General features: G+C 41.8%; 1 protein-coding gene across 4 annotated transcripts in view; it reads right to left on the bottom strand.

Moving 5' to 3' along the window:
• Positions 1–16,723, bottom strand: part of KIF2A (kinesin family member 2A) — an 81,176-nt gene extending 64,453 nt beyond the window's left edge. For 2 of the 4 annotated variants that reach the window (XM_054555201.2, XM_024246793.3), the window contains exon 1: positions 16,195–16,608. In XM_054555201.2, the coding sequence (XP_054411176.1) occupies positions 16,195–16,258 (64 nt within the window). In that variant the 5' untranslated portion in view covers positions 16,259–16,608. 4 annotated transcript variants of the gene reach the window in all.
• Between the last annotated feature and the right edge of the window lie 1,229 nt (positions 16,724–17,952).

The raw sequence follows: 17,952 nt of genomic DNA, 5'->3' as shown, positions 1-17,952 counted from the left end.
TGCACATATGTGTGTAGGTACACAGATAAAAGGCAACTGTTTCCCACCCTTCAACTCCGGTAACAAAGAGATGACTTTGAGACTAGAGTTGCAAGGTATTTCAAGGCCTTATTCATCCTTTACCAAAGACTTGCAACATATTTGCTGTCAAATGCTTAATTTGTTTTCTATGTTAAAAGGTCAAGAACAAGTGTTAAGATCAAGGAAGAACATAAACATTTTAGGTCATACAGTCCATGGAAAGGCCTACATAAGTAGTAGGACATAAAGGTAGGTCTCATCTTGGATTAGACAATGGTTTCTTAGATATAACAAAAGCAAAAGCAACAAAAGAAAAAATAGATAACTGGACTTAATAAAAATTAAAAATTTTTGTGCTTCAAAGGATACTATCAAGAAAGGGAAAAGACAACCCTCAGAATGAGAAAAAATATCTGTAAAGCATGTATCAGATAAGGCAGTAGTATCCAGAAGTTTTATACCTCAACAATAAAAAGATAAATATTGACTGGGCACGGTGGATCATACCTGTCATCCCAGCACTTTTGAGAGGCTGAGACAGGAGGATCACTTGAACCCAGGAGTCTGACCAGCCTGGGTAACATAGTGAGACCTTGTCTCTCCCCCACCCCAATCCCCTCTAAAAAAATTTAGCCAGGCAAGGTGGCTTGTGCCTGTGGTCCTAGCTACTCAGGAAGCTGAAGTGGGAGAAGCACTTGGGCCTGGGAGGTAAGGCTGCAATGAGCTATGATCATGCCACTGTATTCCAGCCTGGGTGACAGAGTGAGACGCTGTCTCAAAAAAAAAAAAAAGAGAAAACATACCAAATTATAAAGTGAACAAAGGATTTGAACAGATCTTTCTCCAGAAAAGACATACAAATGGCTGGGCATGGTGGCTCAAGTCTGTAATCCCAGAACTTTGGGAGGCCAAGGTGGGCGGATCACTTGAGCCCACAAGTATGAGACCAGACTAGGAAACGTGGCGAAACATGTCTCTACAAAAAATATAAAAATCAGCCGGATGTGGTGTGCATCTGTAGTCCCAGCTACTTGGGAGGCTGAGGTGAGAGGATCAGTTGAGCCCAGGAGGCAGAGGTTGCAGTGAACTGACATCACACCATTGCACTCCAGTCTGGGAGACAGAATAAGACTCTATCCTTTAAAAACAAACAAACAAACAAAACACATGGTAAATGAACACATGGAAAGATGTTCAACATCATTAGTCACTAGGGAAATGCAAATCGAAATCACAATAAATGCCACTTCATACCCACCAGGACAGCTATAATAAAAAAGATGGAAAATAACAAGTTTGGGCCAGGATGTGGAAAATTGGAACCCTCAAATATTACTAGTGGGAATGCAAAATAATATAGACACTTTGGAAAATAATATGGCAGTTCCTCAAAAAGTTAAGTATAGAGTTACCATATAAACCAGCAATTCCACTTCTAGGTATAACCCACAAAAACTGAAAACAATTTTCAGTTCTTTTATGTCCACACAAAAACTTGTATATGAATGGTACTCATAATGGCCAAAAAATGAGAAACCCAAATGTCTATCGATTAATGGATGGATAAATGAAATGAAATGGAATATTATTCAACCATAAAAAAAGTACTGAAATACGTTACTATACTGATAAACTTGAGTACGGATTATGCTAAGTGAAAGATGCTATACACTAAAGGCTATGTATTGTACAGTTTCGTTTATACTCAATGTCCAAAACAGACAAATCTACAAAGATAAAAAGTTGATTAGTGGCAGATACTAAAGGCTGGAATGAGAGGGGAATGCACAGTGACTGCTATTGGGTATGGGTTTCTTTTAGGGTTTGTCATAAAAATGTTCTGAAATTGGACAGTGGTAATAATCGTACAACTTCATGAATATACTAAAAAAAAAAAAAATCACTGAATTGTGCACCTTAAAGGGCTCTTTAGGTTTATTAGGTTAAAACTATAATATTTATTTCTCAAAAAATTTTAACTAAAAAATTACTTTCTTCTCATAATCAGACATAATATATGATATACACTTTATTTTTCTATATTGGCTATGACAGATAAACACCAGAACTTAGGTGTTTTCTATTATATGTTTGGACCTCATAAACACTTCATAAATTAAGCATGTCATCCCTTACAGGGCCACTTAAAAAAAAATTCTATAGGCACAGCCTGAACTTCACAATCCAAGCTAGCAAACTTCAAAAGTGTAATGTACACTGTGTGGATAAGAGTATGAGGAAACAGGCATTTTTGCAGATAGTAAGGTAAATTCATATCTATGGAAGGCAAGTCAGCAAGATCTATCAAAATTACACATACACAATTATCTGACCCAGTGCTTCTACTTCTAGGATTTTTCCCCTACAGATATATTCATGTATGTATAAAATGTCAAGAGTTGAAGGCTATTAAATACTACAGTTTTGGCTATGCAGCAGCTACGGATTAGGCACAAATGTAAATGTCATCAGTAAAAGACTGGTTAAATAAATTGTGGTATATTTACTCACTAATGAAATGCAGTACAAGAAAGAATGAGACTATTATTTATCTACTCAAAGGTCTTCCAAGATATCATTATTATTAAGTAAATTACACTCCAGTATATACAATATAACATCTGTAGGAAAAAGGTATATATTTATACATATTTATACTACATGTAGATAGAGATATGTAAGCAGAGATTTTCCTGAAAAACGAAAAAGAAGTAATTCTCTACAAATATAAGAAGCTAGTAATATTTTTGTCTCTTAGAGAAGAACTGGATAGCTAGCTGTGGGGTAGGGGTAGGATGGAGACTAATAGATATACACATACATATATAAATATATATCCTTTTGGAACTTAATTAGTCATGGGACTATATTGCTATTCAAAACAGGTAATTAAACTTAAAGAGAAAATTACAAGTATACATTAAAAACAGTGACACACACACCTTGTCATGTCATATTTTTGATGCCTGGAGGATGAACAACACAAGTCAATTTTTTAGAAATGTCAAAACTTGAATAGACAGAGCAGTGAAAGAGCAACTGGAAGTTCATTTAGTCACTGGTTCAGCAAACAGACAATTTATAAAGTGTGCAAAGTGCCTGTGCTAGGCAGTGGGGAATATAAAGGAACTTGAGTCTGACCAGACACAAACATTTAATACAATACAATGAGTTTTTTGACAGAGTAAACAAAGGGGACTCGCCACTCATAAAGCAGGGGACCCATCTTAGGCTAGGAATCAAAAGGAGATACAGCAGTTAGCTAGGTTAGTTAGAAGTGGAGTGTTCCAAGAAAGTTCAGCGTGTCTGGAGTACAGTGTGCCTCAAATAAGTAGCAAGAATGAGACTGAAGAGGCAGGTTAGTTTGTTCAGGGTCCACCATAAGCCATGTTAGACTTGGGCGTCATAAAAAGGGCAACAGAAGTAGAGAACGCTTTCAAAGTTCTAAGCATGTGATCAGAGGGTCAAACCTACATGCCTGAAAGGTTACTCTGAAACAGTAATTAATCAAATTATTGTTTTGGGTTTTGTTGTTGTTGTTGTTGTTATTAAACAAATTACTCTCCTAGGTAGAGAGGCCTATTAGGAATTTGTTGCAACAGCACAGGCAAGACATAATGCTAGCATGACCAAAAGTTATAGTGGTAGGTACAGAAAAAGTGCATGAAGAGTTACTTGAGTCATTTAATTAAGAGACCATGATAATAGGCTATAAGGTCAAGAAAGAATAAGGAGTCAAGGAAGACAACCAAGTTTCTGACTGGAGCAATAGAGTGAATGAGAAATACTGAAGTAAACTTGAGGAAGGGGTGATGGGTTCAATTTTGGACATGCTGAATTTGAGTGTTTATGAGACATCCAAATGGGGATATGCAGTAATCCATGACATATACAAACAGTACATGTCTGTAGCCAGCGTGGGCTAAAGAGAAGCATTTAGTTTACCCAGAAAGAGAATACTATGTGAGAAGTACTGCAGGGGTAGGATCAAGCCCTGAAGAACATCAATACTTAAAGAGAATGGGGAAAGAAGCACCTGTAAAGATCAAAAAGGAAAAATCTGAGGAATAGAAGGAAAAGAAGCTCTATTTATTTTTTATTAAGAAATTGTTCTTAATAGAAACACAAAACAGCATGTACAGTTAAAAGCAATGTTATTACTCTTAATAAAACTGCAACCAAAGAGCATATAAAGAAAGCGCTTACCATATACTTAGAGCCAAGTTATAGGCAACTCTCAGTATCAGCTATAATTTAAAAAATAAACACACAACCCATATATAATCCCAAAACAATTTCAAACAATGGGCTTATAAAAATAAATTTATGGCTGGGCGCAGTGGCTGACACCTGTAATCCCAGCACTTTGGGAGGCTAAGGCAGGCGGATCACGAGGTCAGCAGATCGAGACCATCCTGCTCAACATAGTGAAACCCCATCTCTACTAAAAATACAAAAATTAGCTGGGCATGGTGGCACGTGCCTGTAATCCCAGCTACTGAGGAGGCTGAGGCAGGAGAATCGCTTGAACCAGGGAGTTGGAGGTTGCAGTGAGCTGAGATTGTGCCACTGCACTCCAGCCTGGCGACAGACCAAGACTCTGTCTCCAAAAAAAAAAAAAGTCCACTAAATTTGGACAGGCCCCCAAATCAATCTGTTATGTCAGCACTTTAGCAAGTTGCTATAATCTAATTGTTACCATTTTCCTGACAATATTGTTGCTCATCTAATATGAAGCATCCTTATGATAGCATTTGTTCCTATTTAAATTGTCTAAAGTCTTGTGAGCAAGAGAGTTTAAACACAGGCAATAGCAAAAGAGACTGGAGAAAACTAGAATGTCTTTGTCAAATTACAGAGCCACAGAGCATTTGTATTGAGTGCAAAAGCTACTTATTATTTTGTTGTAACTGGCAAACTAACTTCTTCTAGGCAAAAGTCCTTCAACTAATTCTTCAAAGAAATCAGATGAAGGGACACATGATGGCCATACAGCAAATACCGGTTGGATTAATAAAAACACCTGATTAATAAAAAGTGTACCCTAGAAAGGAAAAGAAAAGCATTATGAAATTAATTATTTGACTTCCAATGCCTGGAACATTAATAGGGCACAAAAATGAATCACAGTCTACAATGAATTAGTATGTAGAGGATTCTGGGGGCAGACAAACTATGTTCTAATCTCAGATTTGCTACTTATTTTATGTATGACCTTGGACAAGTCAACTTCCTCATTATAACAATATAGGCAAGTTTTGACCAACAGCAGTATTTCATCAAAAAGCTTTCTGTGGTTAAATTCTAAGATGTACCTCACTAATTAGGGCCCCTAATTTGTTCTCATTTCTTAAAAATCTTATAGGTGGCTGGGCACTGTGGCTCACGCCTGTAATCCCAGCACTTCGGGAGGCCAAGACAGGCAGATGACCTGAGGTCGGGAGTTCGAAACCAGCCTGACCAACATGGAGAAATCCCACCTCTACTAAAAATACAAAATTAGCTGGGCGCGGTGGCGCATGCCTGTAATCCCAGCTACTCGGGAGGCTGAGGCAAGAGTATTGCTTGAACTCGGGAGGCAGAGGTTGCAGTGAGCCGAGATTGCACCACTGCACTCCAGCCTGGGCAACAAGAGTGAAACTTCGATTTAAAAAAAAAAAGGGGGGGGGGGGGCACTAAAGTTGCCATACATATGTGAATCCTTTTTACTATACTATATCCTCATTGAAAAATTTTTCTTCTTACATTGGCCAATACATTATGCATGACAAAAATGAATGGCAAAATTTTATCTTAATTGTACACCTATATGACTAATCCTCATTCATAAATTATAATTTTTTTGTCATTAATTGGTCCACTATTTCAAGAGTGGTTTTAACTTTTAACACCTAAAGTTTGCATCCTCTCCTCCCCAACCTTTTTTAGGTTCACAGAAAATTGAGTGGAAGGTACAGAGATTTCCCGTACAATCCTTAACTCCACACAGCCTCCTCACTATCAATGCCCTGCACCAGGTACATTTGTTACAATTGATGAACCTATCTTGACACACCATTATCACCCAAAGTCCCTAGTTTACATTAGGGTTGACTCTTGGTATTGTACCTTCTATGAATTTGGCATATGCATCGTGACATGTATCCACCTTTATAGTATCATACAGAATAATTTCACTGCCTCTGTGCTGTGCCTATTTATCCCTTGCTTACCTCTTTTTAAGTCCTAAATTGCAAACTGTAGTTAAGAGATTCTGAATACTGAAATGGCACTTAGAATCCCAAGGATGAAAAAGAGAAGGCAAATGCCAGGACAGAAAAAATAGGCCAAAAGTAAGAGCAAAGAAAAAGTAAAAAAGAGCAGCTGCATTTCAAGAAATAAAACACTTCATCCCTTAAAGAGCTGATGCCATATTCTTTGTGTACTGCTTTTCTTTCTCATTCCGTTCCAAGAATTCTGAGGAGGTCCTGGCTAACACACTACAATTCAGTACTAAGAAGGCAACGTACTTAGTTATAGCTTAAGCAAATTCCCATTGCAGGTAAACATGTAATGGAAGTGATTTATACCTTAAACTCACTTACTTTTAGGCTATTAATGGCAAAAACTATATGCAGCCTGAGTTGGATGGTCTCTTTGATATTACCTTGATAGCCTCTACAGTCCTCTACACTGTATTCTTGAATAGGGTTAGCCTGATTAAATAAAACTGAAGAGATTTAAAACCTATACTCAGACTTTGCAAATGTTAAGTCCTTTCCTTTCAACTCATCTGCCCTTTATTCAGCACAAGGGATATATTGCAATATAACATCAATTCTTCTTGCAGTGTGTTCTGCATATCATCTGTTCCTTAATCATTGCTCACCCTCCTAGACTGATGCAATCTTATCCATGCTACCTCTCATTTTCAGTACTATGCTCCCTCTAATCTATCACTAATCATTAACTCCTATTACTGCTCTTAGGAGATTAAGTCCTATAGTAGTTTCCAAGTGTCCTAGAAATTAATTCCAAGATCCTTACCTTACCTCTGTTTCCAGGTCTTTAATAAGGTGCCCCAGATTACCCCTCCTTCCTTATCTTCTTCATCATCCTCCCTCTGCCTGTTTTAAATGCCCTTCACCGGACAGCTTTGTTTCCAGTCAGGGACTTCTTCCATGCTGCCCACATGGCTAGAATGCCTCCTTCCCCTCAGGGCAACCTACTGGTCATCTTCCTCTCACCATTTAAACTTCACTCTCCAAGAAGTCTTGTCAGATACTCTGTTAGGAGATACTACTTTTACTAAAATAATGGATCACAACCCTGGCTATACCCTGGAATCACTAATGTGTGACAAGTTAAGCTTCACCAGTATGTGAAGTGCCTTAAAGTAAAATACTGATACCTAGACTACATACCAGACAGACTCTCTAGGCAAAGGAACCAGATATTGGCTGTGGCGGGTTGCTTTTTTTTTTTTTGGTCTGTTTTTTCCACAGCCCCACAGGTGATCTATTGAGCAGCCAGAGTTATGAACCACCACAGGCTGAGCATTCTTTAATCCAAAATGCTCCAAAATCTGAAACTTTTTGAGCACCAACATGACACCACAGTGGAAAATTCCACACACGACCTTGTGATGGGTTGCGGTCAAAATGCAGGAATAAGGCCGGGTGTAGTGGCTCACACCTATAATCCCAACACTTTGGGAGGCCGAGGCAGGCAGATCACTTGAGGTCAGGAGTTTGAGACCAGCCTGGCCAACATGGTGAAACCCTGTCTCTACTAAAAATACAAAAATTAGCTGGGGATGGTGGCACGTGCCTATAATCTCAGCTACTCGGGAGGCTGAGGCAGGAGAATCACTTGAACCCAGGAGGCGGAGGTTGCAGTGAGCCGAGATCGTGCCACTGCACTACAGCCTGGGTGACAGAGTGAGACTCCATCTTAAAAAAAAAAAAAAAAAAAAAAGTTCATTCTTGGCACAGTATAGACACTCAGCAAATTTTACCACAAGTTTGTGCCCTGCTGATCTTGTCTTTCCTTTAGGTAAAATGTGGTCAAAATTAATGCCAAAACCTACAAAAACCTGGAGAAAAAGTCTTCAAAAGTAAATAAAACATAGCCCAGGGGGGAACCTGACTCTTACAGTTCCCTGGGCATAATGTATAAGGAGTTTATATCCAAATTACACATAACCACCGGTAGCTGCATCTACTGCTGTTTCCCATGCTCTGCTTCCTTGGTCTCTGTTTGTTTGTTTGTTTTGAGACGGTGATTTGTTCTGTCACCCAGGCTGGAGTGCAGTGGCATGATCATAGCTCACTGCAGCCTCCAACTCCTGGGCTCAACCAATCCTCCCACTTCATCCTCCTGAGTAGCTGGGGCTACAGTCACATGCTGCCAGGCCTGGCTAATTTTATTTTTTGTAGAAATAGAGCCTCATCATGTTGCCCAGGCTGGTATTCAACTCCTGGCTTCAAGCAATCCTCCTGCCTAGGCCTCCCAAAGTGCTGGGATTACAGGCACGAGACACCACGCCGAGCCAGTCTCTATTTACAAGTACCCAAACCCAGGATATCTAGAGAGAAACCTACTGTCAGGTGCTGGTCTGCCAAAAACTTTAAATTGAATAAATCTGACCAGGTATGGTGGCTCGCACCTGTAATCCCAGTACTTCGGGAGGCCAAGGAGGGAGAATTGCTTGAGGCCAGGAGTTCAAGACCAGCCTAGTCAACATAGCAAGACCCCATCTCTACAAACAATACAAAAATTAGCTGGGCATGGTTGTGCATACCTGTAGTCCTAGCTACTTGGGAAGTTAAGGTGAGAGGACTGCTTTGAGTCCAGAACTTAGAGGCTGCAGTGAGCTATGATCATGCCACTGCACTCCAGCCTGGGTGACAGAGCAAACCCTAAAAAAAAATTCCTTTTGATACCAAAACAATTTAAAAGTTATAAATTTATAACTCAAATAGGTACTAGAGTATAGGAAATAGGCTAATAATGACAATGCCAATTTCAATTGGCTGACTAGGGCTATCAGGGCTGATAATGCGGTATTAAGAACTCTGAGGCTGGCCGGGCACAGTGGCTCAAGCCTGTAATCCCAGCACTTTGGGAGGCTGAGGTGGGTGGACCATGAGGTCAGGAGTTCAAGACCAGCCTGGCCAACATGGTGAAACCCCATCTCTATTAAAAATACAAAAAAATTAGCCGGGCATGTTGACGCATGCCTATAATCCCAGCTACTTAGGAGGCTGAGGCAGGAGAATCGCTTGAACCCAGGAGGCAGAGGTTGCAGTGAGCCGAGATCACGCCACTGCACTCCAGCCTGGGCAACAAGAGCGAGACTTCCTCTCAAAAAAAACTCTGAGGCTAAATTCATCAGGAATGCTATGAGGGATCATGGATATTGGTCACAGAGGAGAAGACATGGCATATATGACATGGATTTTCCACCTAAAAGGTCCATAACTTCAAGAGTCTAACTAAAAAGCCTAATCTTCAAAAGGAAGGTAGTAATAATGTACACACAAAATGGCATACGTCTATCAGTACTAATCACACTATAGATGAATCACTTATTTACTTGTCTGTGAGGGCAGGAACTATTTTTGCTTTATTCATTTTTTTGTATCTCCAACACCTATCAGAATGCCTGATATATAGCAGGCTGTTAATTGCAGTATATTCAATGAAATCTGCAATTTAAAAAAAAAAGAAATTTAAGACCACATTATTTTGATATGCCATAATCACTTAAGGTCTATACTCCAAAATATCACACACCCTAGTGAATGACCATCTGAACTTTATGTTTTATTGTAGTGGGTAATGAGATCATAGTGCACTATAACCTCAAACTCATGGGCTCAAGCAATTCTCCTGCTTTGGCCTCCAAAGTGCTGGGATTACAGGCATGAACTACCATGCTCAGCCTAGAAGCATGACTTTTAAAAGGAACACTTCCCTCACTCATATTACTCTTGGGAGATAGTTTAATATGGTGAAATTCTAATGTCTATTTTCACTTAGCACTATAAAACCATGAATATTACTTTACCTAAAAGAGCTGGAAGACAACTTAACCTGTATTTGTTCTACAACTGAACCAGAAGAATAAAAATTAGTTTTATCCAAGGTTTAAAACTTGTATCTATTCTTAAGCTAAGAATCATAATCTTAAAACAAACAAACACCTTAAAATTATTTTAGGTTACAAAACAGAGGTGTTAAAATTAAAGCAGATGGCTGAATCCAAGAATTAAACTTTGCAAAAGATTAATGTCATATTAATCACAACTATACTTGTGACTAGAAAGAACGGGGTCTAGATGATCTCTTAAGGAATCTTGTTCTGGATTTTCCACACTCTTGCCCCTTGTCTTATTTGAGCAGACACAGATTTAACTGGCTCTTTGCTATTTTCTCTAGCATTTTAACAATCATGACACATAAAACAAGTTGACACATAGCCTTTCCCCAGAGTTTCAAAATCTTTGTCATAAGAATCAAGTGGCTAGGCAATGAATACAGATTCCTGGCTTTCTGTGGTACTTTTGGAAGCAATAAGTGACTATTTTAAGTTTTTTGAGCTTCTTTGGTAGTAGTGGAAAGAATTTTACTACAGGGGTTTGTACGTCTCAAAAAGAAATACTAAAGTATACAAATTCACACCATAATCAGCAAACATCTGTCAGCAGCACTTAGAGAGCTGGGAGTGAAGGGATTTAGGCTTTGGCCCAGGCTATGCTCCTTATTAACCATGTGATCTTGGCAAATAATCCAACCTCAGATTCTTCACCTATAAACCAATAATCTGCCACCTTCCTACCCTGCTTACCTCATAGATTTCCTGTGAAGATCCAATTAGCTAACATGTCTTGAAGCACTTGGAAAACTATTAAGCCCTAACAAATCCATATACAGAAACATTATCGTCCTAGTCCTCAGGGAAAAGGGAACTATTAGGTCACAAATTCCCCTATTCCATCCCACCCCCATAATCAATCACATAATTGTACCTAAAGAACAACTGTACTGCCACATAGTTCATCTTTATTACTTAAATTTACACATGCTATTCTCCAGAAGCCTATATAATGACATGTAAAGATGAACTAGCAGAAGAAAAATGTGGCAAAGCATATAAAGAATTAGGCCATTTAAAATCTTTTCTAAAGATTTTCTTTGCCTGCCCTGAACTCCAAAATTCCTGATGGGTCCTTTGAAATCAATTGCCTCTTGATTTCAGATGTTAAAAGGAACTCTTTACACCAACACTTAACTAAGAAACAAGAATATTTTCCTCCCACAATTTTAGGTTTTGTGAACTTGTAGTAACATAGCACTTCTTACCAGGGATCATTCTAATCAAGCTCTGTAACACTGCTCGCTGATGCCTTTCTCCGAAGTAAGAAGCAATTTCCTGCATCTTGACTGGGCTGTAAAAAGCGGTATACGGTTCCCAAATAACAGAGAATTCCTCCTTTACTGTCATAGTTCTTGATAGTCTGATTTCTATGCTAAGCATGTCAGGTTCCTGGCTGCCACTGACAAGTTGTATGAATCTAGATAAGTCACTTATGGTGATCTGGGACTCAAGTTTCCACATTTATAAAAATGAGAACTAGTTTATCTCCAAAAACCTTTCTGGTGGAAATATTCTAAGATTCTCTTCAGATCACATGTATCAATACAGTCACAGTACTGTGACTAAGAGACCCCCACAAAGAACTATCCCATATTAGCTGCAGCTTCCAAATGTTCAACATTTCTCATTTCTTCCCCAGTCCCTTAAGGGTAGTCACAGCTACTATAGAACTGTTAACAGTGCAGCTAAAAAAAAAAAAAAAAAAAACCTAGCTACATGACAGAAAGATTGTAGGTTTTTTTAAGAGTCAGTGGGTTTTAAAAAGGGAAAGGAATTGAATTAGAAAAATAGGAAGACAGATGTAAGAAAATACACCAGTCCAATTTCATACCAGGTTATCTCCTGTGGCAGAGAACAATCTTAGGAGTCCAAGCCTAACCCCTGTCACTGATAACCTTAGAAAACCAGAAAAGTCAGATTAACCTTAGCAGATCACTCAATTTCAATTAACGCTGTAGATCCTGACTACAGTGGGAAGTAGAGGGCCAGAGTAGGGAGGTAGCAGTACAGAGGAGCATAGATGGAAGGTTTCACTTCCAGCTAAGATGTCATTCTAATGATTAATTAAAATGTTTGAAAACAAAAAATCCAATAATGTATGATTTATTCAAAAACGATGTGCAAGGAATTTTGCTAGGCATCCCAGTGGTGGGGGTGGGAATGGGGGTAATGACATAGATGCATTCAGGGAATTTAAGAGTCATTAGAGGCTGAGCACAGTGGCTCACACCTATAATCCCAGTACTTTGGGAGGCTGAGGTGGGTGGATCACTTGAGGCCAGGAGTTCGAGACCAGCCTGGCCAACGTGGCAAAAACCTGTCACTACTAAAAATACAAAAATTAGCCAGGCATGGTGGCACACACCTGTAGTCCCAGCTACTTGGGAGGCTGAGGCATGAGAATCACTTGAACCCGGGAGGCAGAGGTTGCAGTGAGCAGAGATCACACCACTGACAGAGCGAGACTCCTTCTCAAAAAAAAAAAAAAAAAAAAAAAAAGAATTATTAGTTATTAGTAAGTCCCATTACCCCATGCTGTTTAAAAACATAATATTAAGAATATGTACCCATAGGTATGAGCTGAGAGGAGTGGAAAAAAAAAAGTTACAGACCCCAACATTAATACTTAAGGAAATATGCTGTCTCATGAACAATACAGAATGATTTAGGAATTCAGATGCTGACTGGCCATCTGGTTTTAGTAATCAGTGAAGACTCAATAGGATAGTTTTCATCATGGTCTTGAAAGATAGGAATAAGCTCATTTTAGTGTACCTGTTTGCCCTTGGGATATGTTTATTAGTATAAGAGCATCACTGATGGGAAAAGCATGGTCTGAAATAGGGACATGGATCACCATCAGCAAGCCAAAAGAAAAACATCAAGTCACCAGTTAATAATGGTCTGAAGCAGTCCTTCTTTATTCATGTCATTTCTACTGTCTCAGATATTAGTGTTCCTCCAACTGCAGTTTATTTTTGTTATAATAACCACTAGTGTTTTATCCAATATAAATCTGTTATGGAAGTGAGAGGAAGCAAACAAGCTTCTTTAAAGTGAAAAAGGGAAAGCTTGAGGGGCATTCTCCCAGACATCAATTTCTATTGTGAAACACTACTGTCCAATGCAAATGATCCTTCTGTTCTTTTGAAGTTCTCTACTAATCTTCTGCCTTCCACCAACTCCATCATGCATCTGAGGCACATAAAAAGATACATGACCATAGGTTAGGATAATAACACACTGTGATGACTTCCCTAATTTCTTATAGGCAAACTGCTTTTGAAACGTGGTTTTAGGTTAGTAGCACTTATGTAAGAACACAAAGCTCTTGTATGTCTGGGAACTTCTGGTATAGGCTGAAGGTGAAGGCTGAAAAGAACCAAAATTGCTTCAAGTTCAATAAATTTAAATAAAATATGCTCTGTAAAAATTAAAATGTATAAATCAAATATCATATACTTTTTCTGATAAGATTTCAAAGTTAACACCTATACTCATACTTATGAGTGTAAAGAATTTACACATTTTATTGCACCCTAATTTTTTTAAAAATAAATTTCATTGTGCATAACTGAGGTTTACAACATGATGCTATGGAATATAGACAGCAAAATGGTGAAGCAGATTAATATAGCTATCATTTCACATAATTACTTTAACAAACGCTGCTAAAATCTACTTATTTAACAAAAATCTCTAATACAATTTTACTAACATTGGTCCCCCTGTATCTGTAAACTTGTTCATCCTACATATCTGCTATTTTGTATCCTTGACCTACATCTCCCCATTTCCTCTCCTTCCCCCCCACCAGCAGTAGTAACCACTGTTTCATTCTGTGTATTTTAGCTCCTTAAAAAAATATTCTACATATGAGTGAGATTATGCAATATTTTCCTTAGTGTCTGGCTTATCTCATTTAACATAACGTCCTTCAGGTCCATCTACGTTGTGGTAAACAGTAGGATCTCCTTTTTTAAGGCTGAATAATGTTCCATTGTACATTGTCTATACACACACATAAACATATACACACACACATAACAATTTCTTTAGCCATTCGTCACCCATAGATGGACATTTAGGTTGTTTCCCTATCTTGGCTACTGTGAATAATGCTGCAATGAACGCGAGAGTGCAGATATCTTCACAAGGTGGTGATTTCCTCTCCCTTGGGTATATACCCAGGACAGTAGTTGCTGTGCACCCAGAATCTTCAAAATAATATGTAAATCCTACTTTTGCTGGTATACTGTGAAGTATTTACCTAAAAAAATGACATTAACAGCACTCTTTCAAGAAAGTAATCTGAAGAGAAAATATAAAAGAAACCTCAACCCAAGTAAAGAAGGTATCTCTTTCCCATTAGTGTTATTGGTAACTTCTAAAGCTCTAAGCAGTATAATTTATCTTTTCATATACAGGATAATGATGGTTTCAGTTGTTACCACAAATTACCTCAAATATAATGGAGGAAAAAAATCATTAGTTATATAGGGTCTTCCAATATATCATACACACAACATGAAAATCAATCTAGCTTCACATAACTTGGTCAAACCTGGCAGAATCCTAGGGGGGGCGTGGACGTAAGAGCCAAGTTACTACTGACCAGGCTAGGCTAAAGGTTAATAAGCCACTCATAAAAGGAATCGAGGCCAGGCGCGGTGGCTCACGCCTGTAATCCCAGCACGTTGGGAGGCCGAGGTGGGTGGATCACCTGAGGTCCGGAGTTCGAGACCAGCCTTGTCAACATGGTGAAACCCCGTCTCTACTAAAAATACAAAAAATTAGCTGGGCGTGGTGACGGCGCCTGTAATCCCAGCTACTCGGGAGGCTGAGGCACAAGAATAGCTTAAACATGGGAGGCGGAGGTTGCAGTGGGCCGAGATCGCACCACTGCACTCCAGCCTGGGTGAAGAATCCGTCTCAAAAAAAAAAAAAAGGAACCGGTATGAGAGATGGAGTCAGGAACACTGCTCAACTCGAGATTATCACATATCTCTCGTTCTTTCAATATTGGTACCGAAAGAAAATAATTTTACTTATCTCCCTCTGTGCATTTATTCCTTTACAATATGAATTATTTCCAGTCTGGCTGGCGTATGTCACTCCACACCCCAAGCTAGTGACATAAAACATTTTCCCCAAGAGAAACCTACAGAAAGATACATAAGCCTAAGGCTCTTAAAGAAAAAATGAAGCATGTGTCTTCACCTCGCCTCACACTTTTCTCAGTTACCTCTCCCGAGGGTGTGAAAATATCAACATCCGGTCGCCCACCCCCACTCTCTCAGCAGTGCCTCGCATTGACTCTGCCCATCCCCTATCCTTCCCTTTACAGTCTCATCACCTTGGAGAAGCCCATCGAATATTTCTTCCCATTGCTCCCCCACCCTTATTCATGGCTCAGCGCGATTTTCTCCACATCTTTCTCCCAAGGAAGTGGCAAAACAGAAAGCAGCATGGTCGACGACGAAACCGGGGAGGCCTGACAACCAGACGGCAGTTTAAGGCGACGGGACTGGCTCTTTCCCCCCATCTCGGCCTCTGACCAGCAGTCGGTTCTCTAAACGTGAAATCGCTGGTCTTCCCGCTCCCCCACCCCCATCCCCATCAGAGGCCAGGCCGGTAAAATGCAAAGACCGAGGGGAAGCGCGAGGCAGGGTCATCCCTAACGAAGCCCGCTCCCTCCCGGGCTGGTGTCCCCGAGGGGGCTGGAGATTGCGGGGTGAGGAGCGAGCGGCCCTCGCCCAGAGACCCCCGGAGACGCGACCCTCGACACCCGGGCCCTTTCCCCACTCGGCTTCCCTCCCCCGCGGCCCGGCCCAGAGAACTGCAGCAGCGCCCGGGCGGACCCCACGCCGGCCTCACTGGCACACACGCCACACACAAAAGCGCCGCGGCCGCCGCCTTCCCGCCCCCACAGCCCGGCGAAGCAATCAATGAGGCGGCCGGCGCCCGCGTCCCCTCCGTGCACACCCGAACACGGGGCCAAGCGGGCCAGCGGGGCTGGCAGCGCGGCTCACCATCGCTGCGCTTGATCTCCACGTAAATCCCGATCTGGATCTTGCCGAAGTTGGCCGTTGCCATCACCTCATCTGGAGCAGCAGCAGCGGGCCGAGGGAGGGGGACCGGAGGGCGGAAAAGGCGGGGAGGGGGCGGGGTAGGTGTGGGAGGGGGAGCGGTTGCCCGCGGCCGCGCCGGCCCGGGCGACAGCGTGAACGCGAGCGGCGCCGCAAGGAGCAGCTGTGGGGAAGCAGGCGGAGGCCCCGGGCCTGCAGGCCGGCAGGAGGACGCGCACGCCGGGTAGTCGGTGTGAAGCTAGGGCCGGGGCCGTGAGACGGCGCGGGGTAGAGTGGGAGGGCCCGCACCGCCCGCCCGGGAGCCGACGCTGGGGAGGCGGGGCGCCGCGCGCCTGCGCAGAGCGCGCCTCCGGCGTCTCTTCTTCCTCTTCGGCTTGCCTCTCCCCGCTGCCTCCAGGCGGCCCCGCCCAGCTCTGCAGCGGGGTGGGCGGTGGCCGCGGCTTACCCGGCCGCTGGAGCGTTGCGCACTCGGCCCGTCCCCCAGCTAGCCGGCGTCGCGTTTGATTTCAGCGCGCGGCCTAGAAGACGCGGGAAGCGTCGCGCCGAGCTTTCTTACCCTCTCGCTTCCGGGAATTGGCGCTGTTGCGGGAATGGGTTAAAGGCCACGTGGTTTCAGGGCTTTCCAGCGGGCTGAGGGATGTGAATTCAAGGGCCCTCCGTTGACAGTACGGGCTCGGTGTTTTCATCGGAAGGTGGCACCCCCTATTTCCACCTACAGGTAGCTGAGCCAAGCAGCCCTCCCAAGCACACTTGGTGTAGGTTTCCCATCCCGTTACGCTGGAAGGGAAGAAACACCCTTGAGGTGTCACCTACACTAAATCGAAATGAAGATCCACCCCTTTACAGTCTTGCCTTATAGTTCATCACACTCAAAAAGAAGCTCTGTGGTGGAGCGTCCTTAACTGTTCAGGTTATGAGGCATCAGATGCTGGTGCCCTGTTTCTGCTGAGGGTTCAAGACTTACTTGCCTTGGCCTGTAAAGCCAACAACTGTGACTCAAGGGAAGAAGGCAGACACATAAGGTTGACTAGGGAATGTGTCTTTTTGCAATCATTTAATTAGTCTGACCACATCAGCAATGTGGAAAGCAAGACTCTCCATCCTGGCAGAGCAGGAAGGCCACGTGGACCGGGGCCCTGGAAACTGTGTTTATAGTACAGTGTAAAAACCTCCAAACGTCTAACTCCTGCTTGTAGTACTGGCAATTGATATGTTGGAAACAACACTTTTCATGGCCTACTTTCCCTAGTCATTGTTTTTTGTTGTTGTTGTTTTGTTTTGTTTTTGAGAGGGAGTCTTGCTCTGTCGCTCAGGCTACAGTGCAGTGGCGCGATCTCCGCTCGCTGCAATCTCTGCCTCCTGTGTTCAAGCGATTCTCATGCCTCAGCCTTCCGAGTAAGTGGGGTTACAGGCCCGCGCCACCACGCCTGGCTAATTTTTGTATTTTTAGTAGAGACAGGGTTTCACCATGTTGGCCAGGCTGGTCTCAAACTCCTGACCTCAAGTGATCCACCCGCCTCCACCACCCAGAGTGCTGGGATTACAGGCATGAGCCACCGCGCCCGGCCTTCCCTAGTCATTGATAATCTCCCTGTAACAATAACTATAAATATACAATTTAAAATTTTAAAATTGGAAACTGGATATATACATCAATGCTTATGTGGGTATATGTGTGTGCCTAGAGTTTTCTATGTAATG

The sequence above is a fragment of the Pongo abelii genome, chromosome 4 (genome assembly GCF_028885655.2).
Source record: "Pongo abelii isolate AG06213 chromosome 4, NHGRI_mPonAbe1-v2.0_pri, whole genome shotgun sequence".
NCBI lineage: Eukaryota > Metazoa > Chordata > Mammalia > Primates > Hominidae > Pongo > Pongo abelii.
The sequence above is the reverse complement of the archived record's forward strand: the minus strand, read 5'-3'. Positions and strand labels throughout refer to the sequence as shown.